This window comes from Melanerpes formicivorus, unplaced genomic scaffold (genome assembly GCF_026170545.1).
Source record: "Melanerpes formicivorus ecotype bairdi unplaced genomic scaffold, bMelFor1.0.p_v2 SCAF_9, whole genome shotgun sequence".
In the NCBI taxonomy this organism is placed as follows: Eukaryota; Metazoa; Chordata; class Aves; order Piciformes; family Picidae; genus Melanerpes; species Melanerpes formicivorus.
Window position 1 is genome coordinate 1,598,735 of NW_027142361.1, and position 22,983 is coordinate 1,621,717.

General features: G+C 45.5%; 2 protein-coding genes and 1 long non-coding RNA gene across 3 annotated transcripts in view; all 3 read right to left on the bottom strand.

The window, feature by feature from the left end:
* The window catches only part of AGPAT5 (1-acylglycerol-3-phosphate O-acyltransferase 5), a 157,329-nt gene extending 151,205 nt beyond the window's left edge, over positions 1 to 6,124 (bottom strand). Inside the window, exon 1 of the mRNA XM_068142959.1 lies at positions 5,657 to 6,124. Within this exon, the coding sequence (XP_067999060.1) occupies positions 5,657 to 5,875 (219 nt within the window). The 5' untranslated portion in view covers positions 5,876 to 6,124. The remainder of the gene's footprint in view (positions 1 to 5,656) is intronic.
* On the bottom strand, positions 5,127 to 5,650 carry LOC137443358 (uncharacterized). Its single transcript, XR_010987863.1, has 2 exons — positions 5,448 to 5,650; positions 5,127 to 5,317 (listed from the first exon to the last, which is right to left on the bottom strand). It is a non-coding gene; the product is annotated as an uncharacterized lncRNA (long non-coding RNA).
* Positions 6,125 to 20,332: 14,208 nt separating the features above from the next.
* LOC137443507 (spindle assembly abnormal protein 6 homolog) lies at positions 20,333 to 22,114 on the bottom strand. The gene has a single exon (XM_068143272.1). It carries the CDS (start codon positions 22,012 to 22,014, stop codon positions 20,902 to 20,904), a length of 1,113 nt encoding a protein of 370 aa, XP_067999373.1. The 5' UTR covers positions 22,015 to 22,114; the 3' UTR covers positions 20,333 to 20,901.
* Positions 22,115 to 22,983: the final 869 nt, after the last annotated feature.

Consider the following 22,983-nt stretch of genomic DNA (forward strand, 5'->3'; position numbering starts at 1 on the left):
CACAGTACTCAAGGTGTGGCCTAACCAGTGCAGTGTACAGGGGCAGAATGACCTCCCTGCTCCTGCTGGCCACACTGTTCCTGATGCAGGCCAGGATGCCATTGGCCCTCTTGGCTGCCTGGGCACACTGCAGGCTCATGTTCAGCCTACCATCAACCAGCACCCCCAGGTCCCTCTCTGCCTGGCTGCTCTCCAGCCACTCTGACCCCAGCCTGTAGCACTGCATGGGGTTGTTGTGGCCAATGTGCAGAACCCGACACTTGGATGTGTTAAATCTGATGTTGTTGGACTCTGCCCATCTGTCCAGCCTGTCGAGGTCTCTCTGCAAAGCCTCTCTACCCTCTAGCAGATCAACTCCTGTCCCCAGCTTGGTGTCATCAGCAAATTTACTGATGATAGACTCAATGCCCTCATCCAGATCATCAATAAAGATGTTAAAGAGGATGGGGCCCAGCACTGATCCCTGGGGGACTCCACTACTGACTGGCCGCCAGCTGGATGTGACACCATTCACCACCACTCTTTGGATTCGGCCATCCAGCCAGTTCCTAACCCAGCTCAGAGTGCTGCTGTCCAAGCCATGGGCTGACAGCTTGGCCAGCAGTTTGCTATGGGGGACGGTGTCAAAGGCCTTGCTGAAGTCCAGGTAAACTACATCCACAGGCCTCCCCACATCCACCAGGCGGGTCACCTGATCATAGAAGGAGATCAGGTTGGTCAGGCAGGACCTGCCCTTCCTAAATCCATGTTGGCTGAGCCTGATCCCTTGGCCATCCTCTAAGTGCTGTGTTAATGCACTCAGGATGACCTGTTCCATGATCTTGCCTGGCACTGAGGTCAGGCTGACAGGCCTGTAATTCCCTGGCTCATCCAACCGGCCCTTCTTGTGGATGGGCACCACGTTGGCCAGCTTCCAGTCCTCTGGGACATCTCCAGTGAGCCAGGACTGCTGAAAAATGATGGAGAGCGGCTTGGCCAGCTCCTCTGACAGCTCCCTCAACACCCAAGGATGGATGCCATCTGGTCCCATGGACTTGTGGGGATCCAGGCGGCTGAGCAGATCACCAACTACCCCATTTTGGAACAGTGGAAAACTATGCTGCTCCCTGGCTCCTTCTGCCAGCTCTGGAGGCCAGCTGTCTGGAAGACATTCTGTCCTGCTAGTAAAAATTGAGGCAAAGAAGGTGTTAAGTATCTCTGCCTTTTCCTCATCCCTTATCACAACGTTCCCCTCCGTGTCCTCCAAGGAGTGGAGGTTGTCTCTGCCCTTCCTCTTGCTATTAATGTATTTATAGAAGGACTTTTTGTTGTCCTTCACAGCAGAGGCCAGACTAAGCTCCAAATGCGCTTTTGCCTCCCTAATTTTCTTCCTGCAAGACCTAGCAACATCCTTAAATTTTTCATTGGTTGCCTCCCCTCTCTTCCAAAGGTGATACACCCTCTTTTTTTCCCTTAGTTCCATTAAAAGTTTCATAGTTTCATAGTTTCATAGTTTCATTCAGGGTTGGAAGGGACCACAAGGATCATCTAGTTCCAACCCCCCTGCCATGGGCAGGGACACCCCACACTAGATCAGGCTGGACAGAGCCTCATCCAGCCTGCTCTTAAACACCCCCAGGGACGGGGCCTCGACCACCTCCCTGGACAACCCATTCCAGGGTTTCACCACTCTCATGGTGAAGAACCTCCTCCTCACATCTAGCCTGAATCTCCCCACCTCCAGCTTCATTCCATTCCCCCTAGTCCTATCACTACCTGATATCCTGAGAAGTCCTTCCCCAGCCTTCCTGTAGGCCCCCTTCAGATACTGGAAGGCGACAATTAGGTCTCCTCGGAGCCTTCTCTTCTGCAGACTGAACAGTCCCAACTCCTTCAGTCTGTCCTCATAGGAGAGGTGCTCCAGCCCTCTGATCATCCTCGTGGCCCTTCTCTGGACACGTTCCAGAGTTCTTTAACCATCCAGGCTGGCCGTCTGCCCCGGCGGCTCATCTTCCGGCACATTGGCACAGCCTGTCCCTGAGCCTTCAACAGTTCTTCCTTGAAGTAGGACCAGCTCTCCTGGACCCCTTTGTTTTTAAGGGCTTTATCGCAAGGAACCCTCTGAATTAGTTCCTTGAGTAGCCTGAAGTCCGCCCTCTGGAAATCCAGAGTGGAGGTCTTCTTGCTACCCCTCTTAGCTTGACCAAATAATGAGAATTCAATTATCTCATGGTCACTGGCCCCTAAGCACCCTCCGACCACCACATCACCCACCAACCCTTCCCTATTGGTGAAGAGGAGGTCAAGCATAGCCTTTCCCCTGGTAGGCTCTCGCAGCACCTGGGATAAGAAGCTGTCCTCCATGCATTCTAAGAACCTCCTAGATTGCCACTTCTCTGCTATGTTAAGATCCCAGCAGATATCAGGCAAGTTGAAGTCACCCATGAGAACAAGGTCAGGCGATCTTGAGACAGCCTTAAGCTGCCTATAGAATGGCTCATCAACATCCTCCTCCTGGTTGGGTGGTCTATAACAGACTCCAACCAGAATGTCAGCCCTGTTGGCCTTCCCTCAAATTCTTACCCACAGGCACTCAACCCGATCGTCCCTAATCTCCGTCTCAATGGCATCTAGTGCCTCCCTGATGTACGGGGCCACCCCTCCACCCCTTCTTCCTTGCCTGTCTCTCCTGAAGAGCCTATAGCCATCAATTGCAGCGCTCCAGTCATGTGAGTCATCCCACCACGTCTCTGTGATGGCAACTACATCATAACTTTCCTGCTGCAGCAAGGCTTCCAGCTCCTCTTGTTTGTTGCCCATGCTTCGTGCATTAGTGTACATGCACTTCATCCGGGCTGCTGGTTTCACCTCTGGCTCTGGCTTATCACCCCCAGACCCCAGCCTGGGGGGACTGGTTTCAACCCCTTCCCCCTTCGAAACTAGTTTAAAGCCCTGTCTATGAGACCTGCCAATTCCCTCCCCAGAATCTTTTTCCCTTTGAGGGATAGGCCATTCTCGTACACTCTGACCTTACCCCTCCTCTGGGACAGATGTGCTCCATCTGTTGCCAGCTGGCCTGGTGCAGCAGAAAGTTTTTCAAGATCAAAAAACCCAAAATTCTTTTGCCTTCACCAGCCTCTAAGCCACTTGTTGACTTCTGCTGCTGACCTGTTCCTTATGGTATTCCCACCTGCAACTAAGGGTATAGACGAAAAAATTATTTGTGCCCCTGATCCCTCAACCAGATCTCCCAGGGCCCTGAAGTCATCTTTGATAGCCCTGGGAGTTCTGGTTGCAACATCATCATTCCCTAACTGCATAACTATCAAGGGATAATAGTCAGAGGGCTGCACCATACCAGGCAGTCTTCTGGTAACATCTCCAACCATGGCTCCTGGAAGGCAACAAACCTCCCTGTGACTAGGGTCTGGCCGACATATGGGGCCCTCTGTTCCCCTCAGGAGGGAATCGCCAATAACAATTACCCTCCTCTTTTTTTTAAGGGAGCAAGTCCTGATGCCGAGGGAAGGCTGTTTAAGCTTAGGCTGTTTCACCTTAGGCTGTTTTGCCACAAGGAAAACCCCAGATGGCGTGCCCTCCGATATCAGAATCACCTCACCCTCAACCTCCAATGCCCCGTACTTGTTTTCCAAGGGCAGTGGGGGGGGGGGTGAGGGGGGGCGAGGGGGGGCAAGGAGGTTTAACCTTGCATCTTTTGATAGGAACCTGCATCCATTCCCCTCTGCCTTTTGGATAACTGTCCTCTGCTGGGGGGGCCTGCAGAGCCTGGTTACTCAGGTTCGTCACCCTTCTGCAATTGCATACATCTCTAAATCTAGCAACCTTGTCCTTCAGTCCGGCCACCACGCTAAGCAGACAGTCAATCTGCTCACACCTAAAGCAGGAGCCGTCCCCTCTACCCTGCATCTCAAGTGCCAGGCTCCAGCACTGTCTGTTTCTGCTATTCTTTATTTCAGTTTTGCATATACCTGTTGTTTACTGTGACACAGCAGCTCAGTTTTAATATTGTCCTAAGTGATCACCTGTACTGTCTCCCACTATTTATTTTCCATGTGTGGATAAAGATTTATCAATGCAATAAAAGGAAGCAGAGGTCAACAGATGATGGCTACCTTGTTTCTTTTGGTTAGCATTTTCCTTTCTGTACTTGTCACATGCTTATTTTCCCTAAAAGTTCTTACCAAAAAATTAAGTGATTGCTACTGTATGGACACTATTTGTAGGAAATTTGCACAATTTTTCTCTAACTACTTTTATCTTGATTTTTTGCTCTTCTTCTTAGACTTTCAGCAGCTAACAACCAAGGCGTGTTACTACACATCAAAATACCTGAAGTAAAGATGCTACATAAAAAAAGGCAGATAAATCATTAAGTACATAATCTATAATCTACTGCCTCTTCCTTTTTTTGAAAGGAAAAAGTAAACAAGACACAAGGTTATGTTACAGGAGTCACAAGCTGAATGAAAAACATGTTACCACTAGAAGATCTCACTACTTCTGTTCTGTACCTATTCTATTTACTCTGATGTCAAACTGTGTAACTCTTCTATCTTTAACTGGCTTTGGGCATTTCCATGAGAGTTGGTATAAAATGAGGCCTACAACTCCTGCTCAAGAATAGAATTTTGAGATGATGATTTTGAAATACAGCTAAAGCATTTGCTCTCATGAAGCATTAAATATGAAGGTCTTATTTGTACCAACTCTATCACCTGCCAATGCACATGTAAGCACTGTTATTCTTCACTCTCAAGCACCTACAGCTGACACTAACTTCAATTACACTTCTGTATATTCAGACAACTTTGAAACTTGAGTTCAGGCATAGCAAGCACCTGTCATTTATATAACTTAATTATTTCTTTATATGTAGAGTTAAGCCTCATTTGTAGACAAATATGTAGCCTTTCAAACATTTAATGCTTCATGGAATAAGTGAAGTATTACTTGAGTGTAAATACTCCTCTGGTCATGCCAGAGACTCAAATTCCAAATTATTAACCTGAAACCTTGGAATTCAGTTTATTGAGGTACTGAATAATCACGATCCGTGACTGATCCAGAATTTAAGGGCCAAAGACTGACAGTGGGTAGACTGCACAAAAACTGAGAAGCTCCAATAATTCAGAGTTTAAGTAAACTATTTATTAAAAACCTGTACGTGTACTAAGTAAATTATAGTTGATTATAGTTTTCTTTTCAGATGCCAATTTAATACTACACATGTGCAGCACAGGCCACAGGGTTCAAAGGAGGCTGCCATTCAAGTGCTGGCAGAGCACAACCGGTGTCGTATCCCTTCCGTTTTCCCGACCTGCAAAATGAACACAACACTAGTACTCCATGAAAAGCATAACCAGAAGTGCAACAGCAGCTGTGAAACAAGCCTGTCCTTTGCGGACCCGGAGTCCTGGCCGGTACTAGGTAAAGGCCACAGCTCGCACCTGCTGCCGGCGGCGGCCGCTCACCTTCCCACGGACCTCACATGGCGGCGGGCAGGCCCTGCGTCCTGACAGGCAATGGGGGGCAGCGCCGGCCGGGAAGCCAGCCGAGAGCAGCGGGCCCGGGCAGATATCATCGACAGCCGCTCCCCCAACGGCTGCTGGCTCCCGGGGGGTCGCCAGGCCGGAGCCCACCTCCCCGCCCGGCTCACCTCCACGCCCGTGTAGTTCTCGAAGAAGAAGAGCACCGTGCTCTGGTAGATGGTGTAGAGGCGGTCGTCCACCTCGCGGTAGAAGCGGGCGGGCAGCACGGCGGAGAGCAGGCGCCAGGCGCCCCAGGCCAGCATGTAGGTGGGCGCCGTGCCCATCATGACGGCGGCAGGTAGAACATAGCGCATGGAGTAGGTGTGCAACACCAGCGACAGCAGCATCTTCCCGCTGCTCTCCCGGCCTCACCGGGACACCCACATGGGCACCGCGCTCACACACAGCCCGGCAGCACTCCCGACTGCATCGCCCGCCGCGCCGGGAAGACCCGCCACACGAGCGGGGAAGTAACAACGGCGGCCACCACCGGCTGAGAGAGAAGATAGGCAGGAGAACGGACACTAGCCCCAGCTCACGACTCTCCCAGTGCGGCCTCCGCCACCATATTGACCGGCCGGAGGAGGAGCCGCGCCGGCAGGAAGGCGGCCCGTCGGCGGCTGAGGGGACTTCCGGAACGGGCGGGCAGTGCCGTGTCTCCGCCTTGGTTGCGAGCTGAGGGTCCTACTCTGGTTGCTGCTGGGGAAGGAGGCGTTGTCTACTGCGTGGTTTCCCCGGGGGGCGGCTTAGGGCTTGTATCCCCATCACCCTCCCCACACGCTTGGCACAGCGAAGTGGCTACAGCGGCCCTCCGGGTCCGAGGGTGCAGAGCTGCACCCCTATAGTGTGGTGATGGGCTACGAGGCACCGTGCGAAATGAGACATCCTGGTGCTTAGAATTGATGAGCTGTAATCAGCATTAATTTTAACTTAGCCTAGGTTAGAAGAAAATCGACGCCCGCACACGCACTTGCTGCCATGAGTTCAGAGTAGAGCACCAAAAGTGGTACGGCTCACTTTTACCAGCTGCAGTCGCAACGATAGTCAGGGGTTTGTGATTCCCCCCAGGTTCTCCCAAAAGCAGACAGATGCACCAGCTACTTTTGAAGAAAATGCAAGAAGTCTAGAAGAAAACAAATGTAATAACCTTCCCCAAGGGAGTTTTTTTATTAAACTGTAGCCCACAGTGAACTATTTATTCCTTGTTTTTTAAAAAAAACAGTTTTGTCATGAAGTTTGTGAGTATCTCATTTGTTTTAAAAGTAGATGCTAAACACCTTATGCTAAGATCCATTTCATTTGCCAGGCTTTAACTGGGACAAGCTTTGTCCTTTGTTTTTGTTTACTTCCTACTAGCTGTTTTTAATGTGTGTTGACATTTGTATCCTGAATACTACAGCAAAATAAGATGGGAAATAGTATCAGGTTGATGTATTGTGGCAGTGCTCTCTTCAAACCCTTTCAGAGGTCCTGAACTCTGCAGTGAGAACTCATATTTGACACCCATCATAGCTTCTGTGTCCATAAGAAGACTGAATGTTCTTTATTTCTTTCTGTGGTAGAAGGAGTCATGGCAGCTTTTCTGTCAGGGCTCTTCATCCTGATCAGTGTGTACATTTCTGTTCCCAATTAGTAACTGCTACTCTCAACTCAGAACTACCAGAACGGAGGCATTTTCCCCATCATGGATTCTTTTGGCAGGGAATTTTTCTGCTTCAGACTAAGCAAAGCTAAGTTGGACAGAAAATTGAGGAGGAAGCTGCTATTTTGTGATGTGTATGATATGGCCACAATGGAACAGAAAGTAATTCATGATACAGGGAGGAGAAGATAATCTAACACAACACAAAGTAAAGTTGATGCCAGTAGAGCAGAGCCAGGTATGCAGGAACAAATGTGGTTGGAATGGCAAGACAAGCTGGAAAGTTGATCCAGACCTGCTACTTCAGAAACCTGACTGCAGAAAGAGACTAGGATTCAGAGCACCTAGGTGTGTTTTGCTAATGAGACTGTGATCAGGAGTGAAAAATGTAGATTAGCAGCCTGTAAAATAAAGTGAACTGGAATGGGGAAATGGCAAGGGATTGGGGAAAATATGGTGAAATTAGGCTGGCTGGGTTTAAAGGCAATGTACGAGTTTGTGAGATGAGGGTAAAGAGTTACTGAACAGCTTGAAGAAATAAACTGCAGTGGAAAGAATGTCAAGGGAATAAAAATACTCTTTATATCAAGGAATGAACTTGACACCTCTGATTGTATGTAAAATCATATAGCCCTATAAATTCACTCATACTTCTGAAGAACCTGCATACTAAATGATTACAAAAAAAATGAACACCAAGATCCTTCCGTTCATTAGGCTTAAATGTAAAAAGATGCCTTTACCAAGCTTGAGAATGTTTGCCTTGATTCCTTGAAATGTATTTTTTTCCTGATGTATTACCAATTAGTAAATAAGACTGTCTGTCTTTGCTGTATTTTACATTCTGTATGTTTTTAACATGCCCCCTCTTTTTCCTTTTTTGTTATATCCATGTTTAATATTTTTTTTCTTCTACTTGTTGTTTTTTCACATCCTTAATCTGTCACCATCCCACACTACACATATGCACAGATGTTTACACACTTTGTTTCTGCTTTTGATAATTGGGTATTTTCAACAGGTCCATCTAATACATTTCCTCTCTTTATCAAGTATATGTTATTGAATGTATTAGGTACTGCTTTAGTTTTTAGTCACATGAAAGGTACAATCTCCTTCTTGTACTATGTCTCAGGGCTTTCTTAATTTACTAGTATGATTGTATCAGTATGATATGGTAATATGGTGTTGAAATGTCTGTAACTGAATGAAACTCAATTGAAGCAATGAGTCTGCCACAATGATTAGATCTGGGACACTGTCAGTAAGTGCTTGCTTTTCTTGATTCATAGGTGCTTTTTATCCTGTAGTGGGTGGAAGGGTAAGGACGAGAAGCCTTCTCCCTTCCCCCTTGTAAGATAAAAGGAAAAAAAAATTGAAGGTAAAGGAAAAAAAAACTCACAAGCTGAATTAGCAAAGCAGTGGAGCTATATTTAGAAAGCAGTGTAGGATTTGCAGGGGGATATTTACAAATTTACAATATCTACAATATATACAAAGATATACAATAAAGTAACACAGAAATGAGAGTAACCCCCCTCGGCAGAGAGGGGGTTCCCCACCTCCGCTCTCCCCTCTCTCCCCCCCCTTTTCCCAGAGTGGGATAGAAAGAGAGAGAAAAGAGAGGGGAAAAAAAAAATGTTAGAAGCAGTTTGTGTTAATTGGAAAGGAGTTAATATACCGGCCTTTATCTGTCTTCAAGGCCGAGGCCTTGGCAGAAAGCCCAGCACAGAGATAGCTGCAGAGCTGCTGCACCGTGGAAAGGCGGAAGCAAGACTGAAAGAAAAGTCGTGGAAATGTCCAGTTCACTCCCAGTTCCGAAGGTGCTTCCTCCCACTCTCCCAATGAAATTAGTTTAGACTATTCCTTCCATTTACCAACTTCCGTCCACCATATTCCCTTTCTTAAGGGGGCAACGTCAACCGGCCACAGTCCACCCCTTCTAAACAATTTCATTGGCTGTTCACACTGTCCATCCAATCCAAAACGATATTTACAGTTCGTGAGTAAAGTTCATAGTCCATTCCGGCTATGCTCAGATGTAGATGATTTGAAAGTCCAAGAAAATCAGAAAATGAGAAAAATGGAAAACAGTTCATTTCTTCACCGACGAAGCGAAGAAAAGGGAAACAGGGATTCTCAGGGTCTCTTAGTTGACTCAGGGCTCTCAGGGATCTCAGGGTTCGTGCACCGTAGATTCCTCGTTGGTTCTTCCTCTGGGCGCGATGTAGCTGTACAGCAGTTTGAAATTAACCTCTTTCAGCTAAAGTTAAATTTCTTTGTGGAACACACTGAATTTCACCATTCTCTTGCATTACCCAATAAGTGTGACCCAGACCTTCAGCTGAAACCACCCCTCGGACAGGTTTAGCCTCTCCTGAGGGTGAAAATACCCAAACAGTTTTACCTAACAGATTCTTTTCTCTAACAACAGGAACTCTATCACCTTCTACTTTCCGTAGCAAATCTGAATGTGCAGGTCCAGCTCGGTTCACTGAACCTCTGCTATTTACCAGCCAGGTTGCTTGTGCTAAATGTTTTTCCCAGTTTTTCAAAGATCCACCCCCCATGGCTTTGAGAGTGGTCTTCAACAAACCGTTATAGCGTTCAATCTTCCCTGAAGCTGGTGCATAGTAGGGAATATGGAATATCCACTCAATACCGTGCTCTTTTGCCCAGTTCTTTACAAGGTTGTTCTTGAAATGAGTTCCGTTGTCTGACTCAATCCTCTCTGGGGTTCCGTGTCTCCACAGGATCTGTCTCTCCAGACCGAGAATGGTGTTGCGTGCAGTTGCATGTGGAACTGGATAAGTTTCTAACCATCCAGTGTTTGCCTCTACCATAGTAAGCACGTACTGCTTACCAGAACGAGAACGTGGTAGAGTGATGTAGTCAATCTGCCAAGCTTCACCATACTTGTACTTGGACCATCTGTCACCATACCACAAGGGCTTAAGTCGTTTTGCCTGCTTAATAGCAGCACAAATGTCACAGTCATGGATGACTTGCGTGATAGCATCCATGGAAATGTCTATGGATCTGTCACGAGCCCATTGGTATGTTGCATCTCTGCCTTGATGTCCTGACGAATCGTGAGCCCACCGAGCTAAGAATATCTCACCTCGGTGTTTCCAGTCGAGATCAAGATTAGAGTCCATGTCTACTTGAGAAACTCTTGCAGCCAGATCTGCCTGATGGTTGTGTTGTTGTTCCTCAGTAGATTTGCTCTTAGGAATGTGAGCATCGATGTGTCTCACTTTCACTGGAATTCTCTCGATTCGATCAGCAATGTCCTGCCATAGGTTGGCTGCCCAAATGGGTTTTCCTCTTCTCTGCCAACCTCTCTTCTTCCAGTTCTTTAGCCAACCCCATAGAGCATTGGCTACCATCCATGAGTCGGTGTAGAGATAAAACTTTGGCCATCTCTCACGTTCAGCTACGTCGAGAGCTAGCTGGACAGCTTTTACCTCTGCGAACTGACTGGATTCTCCTTCTCCATCTTTCGCCTCTGCAACTCGGCGTGTTGGACTCCACACTGCAGACTTCCACCTTCGCTTGTTCCCAACAAGACGACAGGAACCGTCTGTGAACAGAGCATATTTCTTTTCATCATCAGAAAGGTCATTGTAAGGAGGAGCTTCCTCAGCACGAGTCACTTTCTCCTCTGGAGGTTTAGCACAGTTGATGCCTTCAGGCCAACTTGAGATCACCTCCACTAGACCAGGTCTTTCAAGATTTCCCATTCGAGCTCTCTGTGTTATCAGAGCCATCCACTTAGACCATGTTGAGTTTGTGGCATGATGTGGTGTGGATCCTTTGCCTTTGAAGATCCAATTCAAAACTGGTAATCTGGGAGCTAGAAGTAGTTGTGATTCAGTTCCAATCACTTCAGAAGATGCTTTTACTCCTTCATAGGCAGCTAAAATTTTTTTCTCTGTTGGAGTATAATTAGCTTCTGAACCTCTGTAACCTCAACTCCAGAAACCAAGGGGTCGTCCACGTGTCTCACCTGGAGCTTTTTGCCACAAGCACCAGGTTGGACCATTGTCACTTGCAGCCGTGTACAAAATGTTCTTAATGTCTGGACCATCTCGGACAGGTCCCAGACCCATTGCTTGAATCACCTCTTGCTTTATCTGGTCAAAGGCTGCTTGTTGTTCAGGTCCCCAGTGGAAATGGTTTCTCTTTCGAGTCACATCATACAGAGGTTTCACAATCTGACTGTATCCAGGAATGTGCAGTCTCCAAAATCCCACTATCCCCAAGAAACGTAGGGTCTCTTGCTTGTTTGTGGGACTTGCCATGGTAGAGACTCTATTTACCACATCCACTGGAATGTGTCGGCGTCCATCCTGCCACCTCACTCCCAGAAACTGAATCTCTGTGGTAGGCCCTTTCACCTTGTCTCGCTTGATGGCAAAACCTGCATTCAGAAGAATGTCAATGATTTTGTTACCTTTCTCGAAGACTTCCTCAGCAGTTTTACCCCAGACGATGATGTCATCAATGAACTGGATGTGTTCTGGAGCACCGCCTTTCTCCAGAGCATCGTGGATTACTGCATGACAGATGCTTGAGCTGTGGATCCAGCCCATTGGCAGTCTGTTGAAAGTGTACTGGATTCCTCTCCAGGTGAAAGCAAACTGAGGCCTGCATTCCTCTGCTATGGGCATAGAGAAAAATGCATTAGCAATGTCTATGGTAGCATACCATTTGGCCTCTTTGGATTCCAGCTCATACTGTAGTTCCATCATGTCCGGTGCTGCTGCACTCATAGGTGGTATTACTTCATTCAGGGCTCGGTAGTCTACCGTCAGACGCCAGTCTCCATTCTGCTTCCGCACAGGCCACACTGGACTGTTGAAAGGTGAATGAGTTTTGCTGACGACTTTCTGACTCTCCAACTGACGAATCAGATTCTGAATGGGCAACCAAGAGTCACGGTTGGTTCTGTATTGTCTGTGATGCACAGTCTGAGAAGCAACCGGCAATTTAATGTCCTGTATCTTATGTTGTCCCACAACTGCAGATTCATCAGAAAGTTCAGGTCTGGCGGACAGCTTCAATTTTTGTCCATCAATTTCTATAGAAGCTACTCCAAAAGCCCATTTGTAACCTCTAGGGTCTTTGAAACGCCCTTCTCTCAGAAAATCAATTCCCAAAATACAAGGTGCATCAGGTCCGGTCACAACTGTATGCTTCCTCCATTGTTTACCAGTTAAACTTATATTAACCTCTACCTTACTTAACTATTGAGATGCACCAGTGACTCCCAGAATAGTTATGGACTCTGATCCCTGATAATTTGATGGTATTATGGTGCACTGAGCTCCTGTGTCAACCAAGGCCCTGTACTTCCGAAATTGTGAAGTGCCAGGCCACTGGATGTACACATCCCAATAGATTCTATTATCTCTGTTATCCCTCTCCTCCCCCTGGCGGGAGGCAGGGCACCCCTAGTTATGGGGAACATGTGCACATGTGCATTGCACATAGTTTGCAGGGTTATAACTTTGCATGTTATAACTGGAGCCACTGTTGGAGCTACTAGAGTTGCTCTGGGGAATTGTGGAAGTAACAGCTACCCTTCTGGAATTGCTACCTCGTGTTCTGCCACATTGCAATTCTCTCAGTCTCCTGAAAAGATTAGAAGTTGGTTGGCCATCCCAGCGGTTCATGTTCTCACCAAACTGATCACGCAGAGTTATCCAAATAGTTCTACGTGATTGCCTTGGTGGTCTGTTTTGGAATGACCTGCTTTGGAATGTCCTGTTTTGGAATGACCTCCTTGGAGGACGTGTATTCCTCACAGATGAAACTTGTACCCACCTGGAGGAAGAATTGAAATTATCCTTCTGTGCCAATTGGTATATGGAATCTTTTAACTCTCTTATGCAATTCTGAATATCACCAGACATAGTTTTAATGGCTGAAACCAAAGAACCACGTGTCATGCTATCCTCCAATTGTCTCATTTGATCACTGAATTGGCCAACCGTGGGAGAAGCTCCACCATAACTTCTTGACACAATTCTGCTTGCCAGAATATTTGCATAATTAGAAGGAGCAAGTTTGATGATCTTTTTAACAAGACCAATACCCACAGGGATGTCATCATGATTCAGAGTGTCATGCTCACCATAGAGTAGCTCTCTAACAGCAAATTCTCTCAAGTGCTTAATTCCCTCATCTATGGTAGTTCAGGGTTTAGGATTCCATGGAAGATCATCTCGGGAAGGGTATCTCAGGGCAACCGCTATTAAAAGGCGTATCCACAGATTAACCTTACCGAGAGCTTCGCCTAGATGTCTATCTATTCCATTATCCCTTGAGAGAGTTGAAGCACCTCTTTCATAACACCTACTAAGCCAAGCTAGAACTGGCTCCTTATCTGCCCTGGTGAAATCTTTACGGACATTTCGCAATTCCTCCCATGGAGAAGAGCACTCCAAAATATCATCTTGGTCTTCATCTCCCTGAATTCTTTGCCCATATAATCCTGCTGTCATTCTCCTAAGGATCTCTTTAAGCTGAGAACCACCTTTGCCAGCTGCTTTCCTAACCTCATCTCTATCCTGCTTTGATCTCACTAGGTTAGCTAGATCTTTAAAACAAACCTTCTCTTCCTCCTGAGCAGGATCTTTTAGAGTAGAGGGCCCCTCACCAGGATCAGTCTCCTCCTCTTCTTCTCCATCTTTGGCCTTTCCACCTCTAGTCTTTAAATGAGCCACCTTAACTGGAGCTGTGTTTGAATTTACAGCCACCTTAATGGAAGCTGACAGGTCCTGAGATAAATCAGCTGCTGGGGCAGTGACTTCCGGTCCCACCGAGGGAGTGGGTGGAAGTGACGTTGCTCCGTTAATGGCCAACGGAGAAGAAGAAGAAGGAGAAGGAGTGGGAGAAGGAGTAGGTGCCATGTTGATACCAGCCGATGCCCTTGGCTGCTTGCTAGAATCAGCAAAGTCATTTAGAGCTGCCTTACCAATTAACTTTTTAGCCTTCTTTTTAACTGACACGGGTTCTGGACATTCCTCATCACTAGATGACTCTGGGACTGATCGAGAGCCACGGCGTTTTCTTTTTGATCTAGTTTTAATAACAAAACAAGCTCTGGACACCTTTTTCTCCCGACGCCAGGAACACAGAGAATACACATTAGTTATCACCAGCAGCAGAATTATACACACCAAATAAATCACCTTTGGATCCCAGGCATCACCTAAAGTTACTGTCTCCTCAGGCGGAATCTTAAAACCCTTTATCTCAATTGGGAGAGTGGTGGAGGTAACATTCCTGTATCTCACTGGCCATAATAAATTAATACATTTTCCATACCATAATTTAACTCTATACATAACCCACATATAAATTGTCCGCACCAAATATTTACCCAGGTAATCCAAAATCAAACCCAAACAATATCTGTAAACCAGAGCCCCAAATATTGAAAAGAATAATCGCTCCACAAACCACAATACCTTCATGTTTGCTAATTCAGCTAGAAAACACTAAATCAATCAAGTAATAAATTAAACTAATTATCTGCCGCACGTTGGGTACGCCAATAAAAAAAAATGTAGTGAGTGGAAGGGTAAGGACGAGAGGCCTTCTCCCTTCCCCCTTGTAAGATAAAAGGAAAAAAAAATTGAAGGTAAAGGAAAAAAAAACTCACAAGCTGAATTAGCAAAGCAGTGGAGCTATATTTAGAAAGCAATGTAGGATTTGCAGGGGGATATTTACAAATTTACAATATCTACAATATATACAAAGATATACAATAAAGTAACACAGAAATGAGAGTAACCCCCCTCGGCAGAGAGGGGGTTCCCCACCTCCGCTCTCCCCTCTCTCCCCCCCCTTTTCCCAGTGTGGGATAGAAAGAGAGAGAAAAGAGGGAAAAAAAAAAAATGTTAGAAGCAGTTTGTGTTAATTGGAAAGGAGTTAATATACCGGCCTTTATCTGTCTTCAAGGCCGAGGCCTTGGCAGAAAGCCCAGCACAGAGATAGCTGCAGAGCTGCTGCACCGTGGAAAGGTGGAAGCAAGACTGACAGAAACGTCGTGGAAATGTCCAGTTCACTCCCAGTTCCGAAGGTGCTTCCTCCCACTCTCCCAATGAAATTAGTTTAGACTATTCCTTCCGTTTACCAACTTCCGTCCACCATATTCCCTTTCTTAAGGGGGCAACGTCAACCGGCCACATATCCTAAACCATTCTGAATTGTGCTACAAGAATTTGAATATTGGTGTCTCATATTTTAGACTACAGAGGCAAAAGAAGAAAAATATTCTGATCTTTGCTGCAACTTTTAATTTTAGTCCTATGAAAGCATAGGCCTTAATTACACCTCCTTCAACCAAAATATTGGCAGAATTACTTCTTAGACATTTGTTGCAGTTTGAGCTGGGTGCCCCCCTGCAATGTTTACTTCCTGTGTCCAGAAGTCCAGCCCAGAGGGGTGGACACAGGAAATTATGTAGTATTTCCTACCACAATTCTTTGCACCACTATGAGATCCAGTGCGGAGTCTAGCACTTTCTCTTTTCTTCCTCCTCCGTCAGCCAGTAACTGGGGGAGATGTCTCCTGGCTTTGGGCCTGGCTAGGCCCAAGGCCATGGGGGGATGGGACGTCTCAGATCTGGCCAGCTGAGACTAGCCTAGCAGTGGGAGGGGGAAGAAGGAGCCCTGGAGGTCTTGGTTGTACCCTCAGGTGCGGATGGGATCTCTCTGGGTCTGTTTTGGGATCTTTCTTTGTCACTGTGCTTTTGGCTTTCTGTAAAAGTTCACTGCTTTCTATTTAAACTTTCCATCACTTTTGCAATCCGTTTGTCTGAGTGTTTATTGTTGCCAGGGGTGGGGAAGGGGGCTGCCTCAACCCAGCACATTCTTGGTAGCAGAGGATGGTTACAGTGGGCAGGGGGTCTGCCCCCAACCCTTTACAACATTTTACTTTAAAGAAGCAAAATCACTCTATTTAGGTCTCCATTCAGGAAATTAAGACTTCAGACCTATTAAGATGTTCTTTTCTTCTGCAGAGCCTTGAAAATTAAAAGAATAAAGAAGCCTGGGATTTTGAAAAAAAAAAAGCAAAACAAAACACATTGGTTTGCCATGCCTAAGGAGCTCGGTCTGTTTGATGTGAGCATAATTATTTGGTGTGGATATGATTATTCTAGTGTTGGGTTCATCTGCCAGTTATTGTCACCTCTGAAGTGGCCCAAATAACCAAACTCTATAGTGAAAAATACCAGTGCCTCTAGAAGGAGCCACAAACTCTGTTGCTTATTACCAACTCTGAATGTTCAGAGATTTTCTCATAGTGCTAGTTACAAAATGGTGTTTCACAATTCTGTCACTCACTGTAATTATCAATTAGACTAAGCAAAGTCAGATAACGTTAGATACTAATCAAACGCTTTGAGGTTTAAACCTTTAGAGATGGTCTTATCTTCAACTATATTCTAGGAGATGATTTATTGGTATTACCTCTGTTTATATATGTTGAGAAATGAGGCACAGATATTAAGGCCAAAGGACTGGATCCAAATGAGGATTTAAGCACCTGAATTGCTTGAGTCTTGGACTAGGAGTGGATGCCTGGGCTTTCTGTGTAGTGCATGTCACACAGAGAGCTAAGTGGTGCAGAACAAGATCCATGGCATCATCAGTCTGAGTAGGAAGTTTATGAAAATTAGCAGGCTCCATGTGTATTTGTGTAAGGTCAGGTAAAATGAAACACTGGGGATGTTGGTGTGCCCTAAGGTTAATCTTGCAAAACCTCATGTTTTACATAAGATTTATGCATAAAAAGAACTTTCAGATTTTCTGCTACAGGTCTGATATATCAACATTTAATAAACCAGGGTAGTAAAGAAGAAACATGTTTTGCCAATGTTTCTATAACATATTTGATGACCATAGAGAAATGGTGATTCTTGTGACTCTTCACAGAAAGTGTTTTAATGAATAGTCCTTTGCATCAAGATGGATGTCTACCATCTTTCATCTGCCTCCAAGTTTTCTCTTTCCCGTTTTCAGCCTTTACCCATCAAAATCTCAGTCTTCTTTCCAAAACGCATCCTTTGTTCTCAGCTCTGCTCTGTCTCTACATGTTTTGGTTTTTTTTTTTCAATCTCCTTCCCAGGCAAACCTACCTAATTCTACTCCCATGGCTCCTGTGCATCCCATACACATTTCTCACATAACGTCAGTCTCTTTTTTCCTAGTGAATCCTAGTTTGCTCTCAATTTCCCTCGAGAGCTTCTAATCCTGTTATCCACTTTTCTGTATGTCAAAGTCTCCTTGCTCACGGAATTCTAATTTTTTACTTCCTGTCTACTTGGTCACAGTCCAGTCTTCCCTCAGCAGTTCTCAGCTACAGCTTCAGCCTCAACCAGCAGTTCTGCCTTTGCCTTTTCCCTCTTCTTTTGTCAAACTCTCATTCCCATTCTATGTAACTTGGATGCAGGCAAGGAGACCACTGAGAGTATGGAACAGCTCTCCCTGGTATTTTTGACCAGGGGGGTTTTCGTGTTGTTTGCTAATTGTAAATATCTGTATAATAGTGTAAATACTGTATATTTTGTACATATTCATTGCATTCCATTGTAGAGCATAGTTTTTGCTTGTAAATACAGCTTCATTTGCTGCTAACTGAGTTGGTCTGGCTAAAAGTTAATGCTGGGGGGAAACTTCAACCACCACACAGCATTATATAAGACTTGAGAAAAAACTTATGCAGTGTGCCTAGGTATAGCTATAGCTACTTGTATTTGGCAGAATCAGGAAAGCCAGATGAACTGTATATATGAGTGTTTAGGGAAGTGTTAATTACCTCCCTTTATTTAAAGTTTTAGTTCTGTACTACTCACAACCACATACAAAGGCTTTATTGGTAGCAGAACAGCATTTTTTATTGACAATATGTCTTTAGTATGATAAGACTGTAGATCAAAACTATTTTGCTGTAGGAGTCTATATAAATTGCTGAAATTAGTATGGTTAGGCAAGTAAGGTCACCCAAGACTGAATCTTGTCTGTGTACTTTGTCCATGAAAGAAACAGGTAGGCATAGCACCTTTAGGAACATTGGGTTCAAGTCCTGGCTTAGATACAGGCTTCCTATCTGTTGTTGTACAATTATTTTGTTTTCCCATTTATAAAAATGAAAGTGATACTTATCTCACAAGGTCTTTGTAATGGCAAATTAATTAAGTTTAGAGGAAGGATACTGTTGTGATTAAGGGGCGACATGGAATCTAAGTTTGCCTCCTGACTGCAGACTTTCTGTAGCACCTGGCATAAGTTACTTAGTATCTCTATGCCTCAGTCCCCCTAGTGTAAAATAAGGATAGTGTTTCCTCCCCACACCTTTTATTTGTTGAGATTGTGAGTAGAGCTATTTGGAAAAATTCTGACATGTTTTTAATTGAGCATTTGCTGACTTATCAAAATCTAGTGTTTCAATGAGAACCCTACCCAGCTTCCTGACAACTTGCTGACCTGGTTCCTTGGCAGAGATCTGGGAAGTACTGGGAGCCGTGGCTCTCAGGGCTTCCAGGCTCATTCTTCCTTGATAGCTGGAGCTTTCAGTGTCCACAGCTGTGGGGCAGCCTGCTGTGTGGGGACTCCCATGGCTCATGGCTCTGGGGCAGTCCACCTCCTGTTCACTGGAGCCACAGTTTCACGCCTTTTTTTCCTAAATAGGGTATGGTTCCCAACAGAAAGAAAGCATGTTCCAAAACAACACAGTCTTCTGCAAAACAAAGTTAGCCCTTTCTATTCATCTTTTCAGAGCAGGATTGTCTTTTGCTTCAATGCTAGTATGTTGCATAAGACAAGGAATAAACTTTATTAGAATAAACCAAACCAGGTTGGAAGAGACCTTCAAGATCATCGTGTCCAACCCATCAACCAATCCAACCCACCCAAACAGCTAACCCATGGCACCAAGTACCCCATCAAGTCTCCTTCTGAACACCTTCAATGACGGCGACTCCACCACCTCCCCGGGCAACCCATTCCATAGCGCAATCACTCTTTCTGTATAGAACTTCTTCCTAACATCCAACCTGAACCTCCCCTGGCGCAGCCTGAGACTGGGGTTTTTTTTTTGTTTGTTTGTTTGTTTTTTTTAATTTTTTTTTTTTTTTTATAAAAACCATTTAATGTTTCTATTGAAACTTACAGGTGCCAAAACAAGCAAACATACATAAACACTGTGCTCATTTACAGACAGACACATTTTGCACTGCAAAACAAACCACTTGCACAGCCAAGCCCCTGCATGCACTTAAAATAGCTATGGTAAAAGGCATGAAATATCTTTAACAACAGTAGGTAAAGTATACTTTGTGTCACAAATACAGGGGTGCCAGCTCTTTATTGGGACAGCAAATGGGAGACGGCACTGAATGAACTTGTTACATGATTCCCCCAGGAAAAGCTGAGCAGGCTCAGTTCACCTCCACCAGAACACTTAACACTTCTGTATGGTTTTACAAGCTGCAAAGTGTGATTAGCAAACATAAAGCAGCTTATGGATGTTCTCAATAGTTAACTGTGGAAAACAATCCTGAGAAAGTTCAGGTAACCGAGAGTGAGAATTGTAAATGATGATTTTATGCCATCGGTGAAATAATTCAACAGCTTGTGCTGTTCGATATCTGTAAGTCCACATGCAATCCAAATTAGCTGGTTTCAAAAAGTTAATCAAGTTTTTAAGTTGAAAATGGTGAAGGAGTAGTGAGACAGTCATGCTGACCCAGGAGCTTGATCACTTAGTATCAACGGTATGTCCCTGTTCTGCAGCACTTTGTTTGCATCATCCTTTCTCTGAAAGGAGTCAGGAGAACTCATCCCAAAAAAATGGTCTCTCTCTCAGGGATGCTAGGGTGTACATTTCATCTGTTACAGAGCCACGCTTCTCAATTCCTCTAACAAAGCCAGGGCACTTGGGTGGGCTTTTAGGAAGACTACAGGGTCTCAGGTGGGCTAAGAGAAAATTCTACACAGCCCCCCATGACAACTACAGTGGTGTTCCCACTAAGGCTGGGGCTGCTTAAGAGTTTCTCTTCTTTCTGTTCCTCTATCCTGGAAAGTCAAGATCCAATCTCTCTCAACTAGATTCAGACTTACAAGATTATGTCAGTTCACATCAATACTTTACTAATACATTACAAGACATCCAAAAATCCCCCAAATGGTTAAAACAAGACTCTTCCTGTAAGAGCCTTGTCTGCTATCCAGGAAAATAAGCTGAGGCAGGTGTTCCTGCAGCTTTGGGTGATGGCTGGGCTTTTGTTGCTAGGTAGGGTTTCAGGTACTCTGAGCTAAGTGTATTCTGGCTGAGCCCTCGTAAAGGAATGCTGTCATCTTTTTTCTTCAAATACTTTGATTCCAGCCCCAAATTGCCACCATTCTCCTTGTTTGCTGGATGGCCAGTTGCAGTCACTGTCTGCCCATCTGGCCATCGATTCATCCTGGAAAGCTGAATCTTGGGTACTGCACATTGTGAAGTGACGTTTCTGTTGTGCACTGGTTCTGGAAGGCTCTGGAAGGAGTATGGAGAAGAAGTGTGGTGACTGATTCCTGAGCTGGGAAGGAATGGTCAGTCAGGCATGCCATGAGGCGAAATGCCAGTCCTAACACCACCGTGAGCACCACCAGGAGTCTCCAGCTTCTTAGCCATCTGAATTTCATTCATCTGTTTGTTTAACCATGTGATTACATTTTAATTGGTTTTCAGCAGCTGCTTACTTTCCTCCAGTTTTTGCATTGTAGTTTCAAGCTGTTCCTGCAGCTTGCAAACCTCCTGCTCTTTCACGTGAAGAGATTGGCCCAGCTCCTGCAATTCCCTCTGCTCTTTTTGAAGCCTCTCCTCCTTCTCTGCCAATAGTTTCTCCTGCTGGATTGTTACTGTATTTTTCAACTTCAATTTACTCATGAGAGTCTTCAAGTCTCCTTGTAACTTCTTGATAATTTCATTAGCCTTGAGAAGTTCAGCTGACAGTGACTTAATTGTTGACTCCAGCTTCTCAACATGACTTCGTTTTTTCTCAGTGCTCTCTTCCAGTATTGCCTTTTGTTCTTGGGTGGCATCTAAGACTTCTTTGGTTCTGACAACGAGCTGATCTTTATCTTTGGTCTCCTGTTCCAGGACAGCAACCCGTGTCTGCAACTGATTAATGAGCTTCTCCTTTTCATGGCATTCAGCATCCAGAGTGGTGTTCTCCCGACGCAGTGACATCACCTCCTGCTTTGCTCTTTGGCATTCATCTTCTACTCCAGAAAGCTTTGCCTTCAGCTCTCTGACTGTGGAGTCTCCTTTGTATCTCCTTTCTGTCAGATCTTTATTGATGACCTCGAGTTCTGAAAGCCTGTTCTGCAACTGCTGAATGCTTTTCTGGTGCAAGTTTTCCAGCTCCTTTTTCTGTTGTTCATGCTGCTGTTGGCACTGAGCTTGTGCCTGGAGAGCCCTCTCTTTTTCATTTGTCATCTCCTGTGTGTGTTTGTTTGTCAGAGCTGCAGTGTAGGAGGTCCATTCGTTTTTCAGTTTGTCTAATTCCCGGCTCTTCTCAGACAAGTTCTGTTGAGTGTAGCTAAGTTGTCTGGTAAGATCCTCCTCAGTCTTTCTAAGTTTTTCTTCCAAGAGGGTTTTGTCTTCCTTAAGGCATTTCAAACAGCTGGCTAAAAACTTCTTTATTTCTGTGTCATTTCCTGGTAGGAATTTGAGAGAGAGATGGGTGAGATGTTTAAAAGGGTTGGTTTCCACTATATTCAGACAGACAGGTGTGTGATCTAGAACAGATGCTGAAGAAACCAACTGCAGCAAAAACCTTGGCATATCTTTGCTCTGTTCCTGAATGCATTGCTGAAGCAGATCTATGAATTTTTGTGGGAAAGCAGAGAAGTCCACCAAGAGACCTTGCTGGGATTTTAAGCTTTGAAAAGAAGTATAACTTTCTCTTTAAGAATCAATAAAGAAGACCAACAGCAGTTAGAGTTAGTCCTTTCACTTCCTCTCACAGTACTTTCCTCACAGTTTACAGTCTCACAACAGTCACAGTATCACAGTATCACAGTATCACTTAGATTGGAAAGGACCTCGAGGATCATCGAGTCCAACCTATCAACACAGACCCCATGACTAGACCATGGCACCAAGTGCCACGTCCAATCTCCTCTTGAACTCCTCCAGGGTCGATGACTCAACCACCTCCCTGGGCAACCCGTTCCAATGACGAATGACTCGCTCGGTGAAGAACTTCCTCCTCACCTTGAGTCTAAACCTCCCCTGGCGCAGCTTGAGACTGTGTCCCCTTGTTCTGGTGCTGGTTGCCTGGGAGAAGAGACCAACCCCTTCCTGGCTACAACCACCTTTCAGGTAGTTGTAGAGGGCAATGAGGTCACCCCTGAGCCTCCTCTTCTCCAGGCTAAACAATCCCAGCTCCCTCAGCCTCTCCTCATAGGGCTTGTGTTCAAGGCCTCTCACCAGCCTTGTTGCCCTTCTCTGGACACGCTCAAGTTTTTCGATGTCCTTCTTAAACTGAGGGGCCCAGAACTGGACACAGTACTCAAGGTGCGGCCTAACCAAAGCAGAGTACAGGGGCACAATGACCTCCCTGCTCCTGCTGGCCACACTATTCCTAATGCAGGCCAGGATGCCATTGGCCCTGCTGGCCCCCTGGGCACACTGCTGGCTCATATTCAGGTGGCTGTCGATCAGCACACCCAGGTCCCTCTCTGTTTGGGAGCTCTCCAGCCACTCCGACCCCAGCCTGTAGCTCTGCATGGGATTGCCATAGCCAACATA

Bases quoted from the DNA above. Each gene is read 5' to 3' on its own strand.
- LOC137443507 (XM_068143272.1), bottom strand. From the start codon at position 22,014: ATGCCAAGGTTTTTGCTGCAGTTGGTTTCTTCAGCATCTGTTCTAGAT.